Here is a 7,756-nt window from a genome sequence, read left to right on the forward strand (position 1 = left end):
TTTCTCCTAAAATAAGGCGACGTATTTGATCCTAAATATTAGAATAATAATTACACTGGTTTACAGCAAAAATATTCAATGGATGCCACTATCCAATTCCTATAAAGAATTGCTCGCTGATTTCGAAAATCTACTTAATTTTTTATTCTATGGATAAGTTTTCAAGATATTTTCAATTTACCGTTATTCAGCTTAAAACAAGAAAAGGTTAAACTTAATCACGTATATCTTACGAGCCAATTTAACAATCTTAATATGAAATACGCCAAATGAAAGCCAACAAAATTCTACATAGACCGAATATACATCACTTTTCGATAGGTCTGATAGTTTCTGACAAATTAATCATTCCAGATTTTTATTTTTTTATGAAAATATGAAAAAAAGAAACACTTTCAACAGAAGAAAAATTTAAAAAATAACAGGTTCTGGGTCAAAATTTTGCATTTGTCCTACAGCCTGTTCGATTACAAAAACATCATGTTACTAATGTAGAAAATCGATGGATAAATAAAGAAGTAATGAGGTGTCAAATGAAAATGCGCAAAGATTTTTTGTAAGAGAATTTTTTAAAGCCTGATAAAAAATAGTCCACATTTTATTTCGCATACGTTAGAGCCGATCATTGGATCATGCAGAAATTAACGGTACTCTTATTTTTTTATATGAGAATTTAAGTCGGTTTTATTTTTTGCTTAAAAATTACTTTTTGTTGTAGCATTGTGTTATTTTTGGAACAGTCCGTTTGATTTAAATAAAGACACACACACAGATCACAGCCGTTAATTTAGACAAATGACTTTTTTAAACTTTGTAAACTTCGAAATGTTCGAAATGTCCGACATTCTAAAGCTGAATCACTTCTTAAGTTTTTAGTTTTTACCACAGAAATATAAATGTATTCATACCATAGACACGTGGGGAGTAACTGCGTCTTGACATCGGAACACAAATGCTTCAAACGCTTGGAGGCAAAACTCATGAACTTCGTCGTCGTCACAATGGCTATACATTATTAAATGTTCTATGGCTGGATTAACATGACTACATAAACGTGGCCCAGACTGCCGGCTACGATTAAGTAAATTAAATTAAATTACAAATTAATAACATGGAAATTGCATTTATACATTACCAAATCGATGCTAAACATTGAATGTACGTGCGAACAGCCCCAGAGCTGGAATTATTTTTCAAACCTTTTAGGAGGCGATCAATAACGCTGTCATATATACTATCGTCGGCCAACAAAAGAAGGTGTGACAGAGCAACGATCGAACGCTTTCTGACGGCCTGGCGAGTTGACTCGAGTTGGGGAAACAATGCTTTTAGAATAGGGTTGTGAAAAGGTACCAGAAACGCTCCAAAACGTGAAAGTAAGTCTGTGAGAATGTCAAGCGCTTCAAGCTTTACGGAAACGTCTTCCTATAATAATCAAAATATACACTATGTTAAATCAAGAAAGGATGGGACACTCTAAAATTATCTGCTTATATAAGTAAAACTAATACACGTTAAATCGTAAATTACTTAATATATGTAGACCAATTACTTCATTCTAATTTCTTTTGACAGCTTTGTTGCAATGATATTAATTGTATTATGTGAGTGATTGTTTGCAGTTTTATTAAATTTATCACCCCTGTTATGGTTTTCGATTTCAATTAAATTTTTCGAACTTAATTTGCCTAGCTGTTCTGGTTTTCAAATCATCTTCTTGAGTCATTCGATGTGGTAGACCATTTGTTGACATTTTTCTCCAGCTGTCATCTCCCAGTTTCCGACTCCCATTCTCGAAAAGTCTTATCTTACATTGGCTTTGTTGTTGTAAGAGCATAACAAATAAAGTATTTTTGGGAAATGCTGCTGGAGTAACAGTTCTCAGCCAGGTAAAAAACTATGTCATTCCGGGCACGTACACCCATTTGTCGTCTTTCCGCTTCGGTTTCACCTTCAGTAGTCTCACAAGTATTGCCCATCAGATTCTGTGGGACAGCCTGAATTTCATCACGTCCCCCACTTGTGGTAGTTCTGCAAATACTGCCATTGTTTCTTACTCTCCACATGTTTTCTTCTATCACATGTCCAGGATTTCTCGTTCTAGTCTTCTCAAGTCTTCCTCTTAACCGATTGATATAGTCCACGCTTCAACCCAGTAGGTAATTTCATACAAGCTTGTATAATGGTGTGTTTTCTTTATATTCGTTATCTATTGTTGTTCTGGCCGCTTACTTAGCGCTGCCTAGATCGGCTTGTCTGTCATCAATCGCCCTCAAGCTCAAAGAACGGGAGACCCACACCCAGAAAAATATCCTCGATTTTTAAGTAACACGATCCATGTTAAATTCACATGAAACAGTTGTACACACGAAACAACAACAATTTTTCCATTTTAACATGATATTTTCAACAGGAAAAAAGTGTTAAGAGTAACATGAAGTATTTTTGGTTAATTTACCAAGATATAGTGTTAAATTTACATGTGAATAGTGTTAAAAATATATGGCAACGTGATTCCTGTTTGTTGCAACCTGAGTTATTGTAAAATTTACATGAGGGTTTTTTTAAATAATGTTGATTCAAACACATAAAGTGTTAAATTTACATTTAGTTGATGCTAAAAAGGTCTGGCAACATGATTTCTGTTTGTTTTGACATGAGCTATTGTGAATTTTACAGGGTATGTGGTTAGAGAACATAAAAGTACCGTAATATTTTATTTGCGTGCGCGTTCTTCGTCATTCGGTTGCATTTTTATTTGGTGTATTATTTGTGAAAGATTATTAAAAAAAGCTATTTAAATATTAAGAAGAATGGGTACAGAAAATGTCTTTGGGGAATCGGCGGGCATATATTTCGTTGTTGATGGTGATTTAACCATGGGGAATGAAGTTGAGACTTCACTGCAGCAAAGCCAAGCCACTGAAGCTTCACGTGAAAAAGAAAATTTGAAAGACGTCGTATGTGGTAAAATGAACTTCAGTGAAGAAGTTTATCAAAGAATTCTCGGTAAGTTCTTTGAGAATTTGCGAGGAACCATATGCATATTTATGTTATTGACAGATTGCGGAATGGATGTAGAAAGTCTGTATTTCATCAACGATGGGGACATAAATGAACTTTTCCCTGCATCAATGCTCGGAACGAGAGTAAAGTTTAAAGAAAGAGTTGCACGTTGGCGACAGAATGAAGTAAGTAAATCATTTTCACATCAATGATAAGCTTTGCATACTTTTTTTATTTTAAGGCTGAAACCATTTCGTCAATAGGATCATGCAAGAGTTGGATAAATTCTAGCCAAGAGTCTCACGACTCGATAAGAGACATGGAAGCAAAGAATTTAAAGTTAATACTTAATGCCACTGAAAGAGGTCAAAGCATCTTTAAACAATATAGAGAAAAGACCGTGCTGTCAGATTTTAGTCGTGACATTTTGGTAAATACCATTGTTGACCACTTCTCAGCGCGATCAGTGCCTATGACAATGAAAGATATCATCACCTTTTCTGAGCAAATAACAATTTTATTTCCCAACGAAGACATGGTATGTATGCATTTTCATATTCACTTGCTATCAAAATTTGTAAATACATATGTAAAAGAGGATCAAGTTTCAAGCGGATAAAAAATAGCACTGATTTTTAATCATTTTTTAGCTGACAGATTTTTGCCCTTTTTTCCTTATAAGCATGAATTTCTTACGAAATAAAAAGTGGAAGAAAGTTCGAAACTCTGATTTATATGGTTTTGGCTAAAGCTTGGATACAATTTTTATAGAAAAATAACAGAACAAATTTAGCTTGAAAAACGTTGTGAATATTAAAAAAAAAAATTCAACACTTAAATGCATTTATTTTACTTTTATTTAGCGCTATTACTGCAACCGTCGAAATGGCAAAAATCCAACAGGCAAACTTTATGATAAGGCAACAAACATCCGAAGGAAAATAAAAAAAGAAACAGGAGCACTAAGCGTTGCACCTAAATGTCAACCCACTCAATCAAGTTTGTCGGAGCAGGCGAGCAATAGTAAATTTAATTTTACAAAAACGTACTTATCTATGTACGTGTATGTATGTATATACCACTATATTTGGCCCACAGTTTCGTGAGTATATTGATTGCTTCGTGGGTTTCGAAATTTTTTTGTTTTTGTCGCACGGTGCAATACCTACACGTACATACATACAAAAATAAGTACATACACATGTAAGGAAAAACCATGATTAATATTTCCTTCGATTAGCAGATGAAAAATGGACGAACACAGTCAAATTAAGAACCGCAGAGATTTTAAATGAACACGCAAATATTTTAACTAATTGGCCGCTGCTGAAACACAGTCTTGGATACACTTTGGTAAGTTTAGCTTTATATATGTACCTATTTTAAATTTTCTTATTTATGATATAAAACTTTGGAATTTGTATATTTTCAATTATACTGCAGGTTGAAATTGATTTTGAAGCGAAATTTCCCAACTGTTCGCAGAATTTGCTAAACGAATGGCCAAAATTTAGAAAGTCAATTATACCTTACATGAAGACAAAAATAAGAGATGCAACGTCCATTGATATGCTAAAAAAAATTGACGAAAACATCAGTACTGGTAAAGCAACAAGTCTAATATTTATTTTTTCAAGTATTTATTTTATTTTCTTATGCAGACTCAATGGATTGTTTATTGACACTGCTTTTGCATGCGATACTTAAACCGTCATTAATTTCCGTTGGACAAACTTCTGGTGAAAAACGGCTTAAATGGAAGCCATCAATATGTGATGCGCAAGCAGTGACATTGCTGCATTGCAGCAGCATAAACGATTATCAGAGGATGTACCACGAATTAAAGATTAAGTTAAATCAAAAGAATCTTCCTCTTCAGCCGCTACTATTGGTAGTCGGAGAGAAACTAACTCAGTTAGACTCTTTTTACGTTATTTTCGACAGTATAATTTACAAGGTACCGACATTTTTAAAATCACTTGGTACTTTATTTAAAATCTTTCATGTATTAAATTTGGAATATCCGATACAAGCGAAATCCATATATAATTTTATCGAATCCTACTTTTTTGGCATTGCGGATTGTGCACACCCTAATGTTATTACACTTAAGAATTATTTAAAAGATACTCAAAACTTGTTGGAGTAGATTGATAAAATGTTCAAATGCTTTATATGTAACGAAAGGTCTTCTACATCAAAATTGTTAGTTGACCATTTGAAATCTTTCCATGTTTTTGCTGAGATAAAAAATTTTGTTTGCACTTTCTCTAAATGTGGTCAATGTTTTTCAAACGTGTATAGTTTTCAAAATCACCTACGTAGAGTTCATGCGTCGTTGCCAAGTACACCTGCTGTATCTTATCATGCACCTGTTTTTGTTAGGCCTAATATTACTAAAGGGCAGACTAATAAATTAAGTTCTAATTTTAATAATACAACGCAAAAAAAATTTAATATGAATATGTTTGTATTGTCTCTACATAACAAAAACAATTTCACAAGAAAAGATGTGTTTTCTATTGTACAAGAAATTAACGATACAATTTTAAAGCCAATACAAGAACATGTATTAATGTCACTGTCGCCTTTAATATCAAACTCAAATATCAGAACAACCGCTGAAACAAATTTCCTTAGTTTATTTCCTGCTCTCGATAATAATATTAATGAGTACCGTTTTTTTCAACTTCCAACTTCATACATTATCAATGAAGAAATAGCAGAAATAGTAGTTAATAGTAACCCGGGTTTAAATTCAAACAAAGTGGTAGGTGTATTAATGCCAATCAAATTTCAAATGAAGAAATATTTCGAAACAGACAATAACTTGAGCAAAACGTTAGGTAATATGAAAATGCTACAGTCAAATCAAAATACATATAGAAATACATATACATACATAATACAAAATACATAAGAAAGAAAAAATTTCTAGTTTTGGAGATAAACTCGTCATTCCGTACATAATATATTATGATGAATTTGGAATTGATAACCCTTTGGGTTCCCATGCTGCTGATCAAGCAATTTGTGGCATATATTACAATTTTCCAACAATTCCAAGTCACCATTTGTCGACGTTAGAAAACCATTTTGTTGCAGGCTTCTTTAAATCTAGGCATCGAAAAGAATACGGCAATATTTTTGCATTTAATCCTTTGATACAAATCATTCAGCAATTAGAAACGGAGGGCATAGTTTTAAAAACTCAAGAGGGAGACTTCCACATTTACTTTGTTTTATCTTTAATTATTGGTGATAACCTAGGTCTAAATTCAATTTTAGGTTTCACAACAAGTTTCAATTCGAATTATTATTGCCGAAACTGTAAAAGACCCAAAAATAATTTACAAACAGACGTCACGGAACATGTACAATTTTTGCGAAATGAGAAAAAATACACCTCTGATTACACTCTTGAAAACGATAAATTGACAGGTATAAAAGAAATGTGTATTTTTAATCACATTCAAAGCTTTCATGTAGTTGATAATTTCTATTTTGACTTGATGCATGAGATATTTGAGGGCGTTTGTAGGTATGATGTTTCAGAAATCATTTTACATTTTATTGAAACTAAAAAGTATTTTAGTATAGATACGCTCAATTATCGAAAGCAAATGTTTCAGTACGGTGAAACAGAAATTGGAAACATCTCTCCACCTATAAGTATAGGAAATTTGAAAACTTGTAACTTTCGAATGACAGCTAGAGAAATGATATGTTTTGTGCATCATTTTTCTTTGATAATTGGCGATCTAGTTCCTGAAGAAGATGAAGTGTGGAAATTTTTTTTGATACTACTTCAAATCATTGATATTCTTATGTTAAATGAAATCGATGATGTTTTGCTAAATAAATTGAAATTGCTAGTTAAAAGTCATAATTCTTTTTATATGTCGCTGTTTAAAAAAACACTTAAACCGAAATTTCATTTCCTTGTTCATTATTTCACTGCCATAAAAAAATGCGGCCCATTAAAAAATGTGTGGTGCATGAGATTTGAAGCTGTACACAAAATATTCAAAACGTACGCTAATTCAATTAATTGCCGTGTAAATGTTCCATGGAGTCTTGCGATTAAAGCCGCATTGAAATTTGCATATAGCTTGAGTAACGAACGTTTTTTTCAACCAGATTTAAATATAAGCGCTAATTCTGTATTACCTAGTACTTTAAGCTTTAAATACAATTCCGATTTTCAAAGAGAATATGAATTATCTAATTATCAATTTTATTCAAAAGTTACTTCTAAAGGATTTTTATTTAAAAGAGGGTTTTTTGTTATTGTAAAACAGGAGGCTATATACTTGTTTCAAATCGAAGATATTGTTGTAAGTTTGATGCAAAAACTTTTCTTTATTTGTTCACAGTGGGAAATTATAAATTTCAGTACACATATTCAGTCATACTTGGTAGGTGAAAAATCAGATAGTTATAGTTTTATAAGTGCAGACAAAATTAGCTCACCTCCTGTACATATTCATATTCTTCAAAACAATCAAAAAGCAATCCGTTTAAAAAGTATTTAAAACAATTTGATACAGTTTTTATGCAGAGCTTAGAAAAACTCAACAAATTTTTATAAAAATTGTGGACTTTTAAAACTTTCAAACTTTTTTGGGCATGCAGTTTTATAGCCTCTTAAATTTTAGTCTGATAAAGCGCAAGTTGTAAGCGGATAAAAAATCGCGTTGATTTTTAAAAACTTTTTCATTGTCAGTTTTTATAAATTGCACTTGTTGTA

At 32.2% G+C, this 7,756-nt stretch overlaps 1 protein-coding gene and 1 long non-coding RNA gene across 2 annotated transcripts; one reads left to right on the forward strand and one right to left on the reverse strand.

The window, feature by feature from the left end:
- Window positions 1-549: 549 nt before the first annotated feature.
- Window positions 550-1,444, reverse strand: LOC118754403. Its single transcript, XR_004994891.1, has 2 exons — window positions 1,136-1,444; window positions 550-1,071 (listed from the first exon to the last, which is right to left on the reverse strand). It is a non-coding gene; the product is annotated as an uncharacterized LOC118754403 (long non-coding RNA).
- A 2,817-nt stretch (window positions 1,445-4,261) lies between these two features.
- LOC118754404 lies at window positions 4,262-5,981 on the forward strand. The gene is made up of 3 exons (XM_036489272.1): window positions 4,262-4,359; window positions 4,450-4,609; window positions 4,668-5,981. The coding sequence occupies exons 2-3, from the start codon at window positions 4,540-4,542 to the stop codon at window positions 5,153-5,155; spliced, it is 558 nt and encodes a 185-aa protein (XP_036345165.1). The 5' UTR covers window positions 4,262-4,359; window positions 4,450-4,539; the 3' UTR covers window positions 5,156-5,981.
- The last annotated feature ends 1,775 nt before the right edge of the window (window positions 5,982-7,756 follow it).

This window comes from Rhagoletis pomonella, unplaced genomic scaffold, assembly GCF_013731165.1.
Source record: "Rhagoletis pomonella isolate Grant_MI unplaced genomic scaffold, Rhpom_1.0 Rhpom_scaffold_03840, whole genome shotgun sequence".
NCBI classification, from domain to species: Eukaryota; Metazoa; Arthropoda; class Insecta; order Diptera; family Tephritidae; genus Rhagoletis; species Rhagoletis pomonella.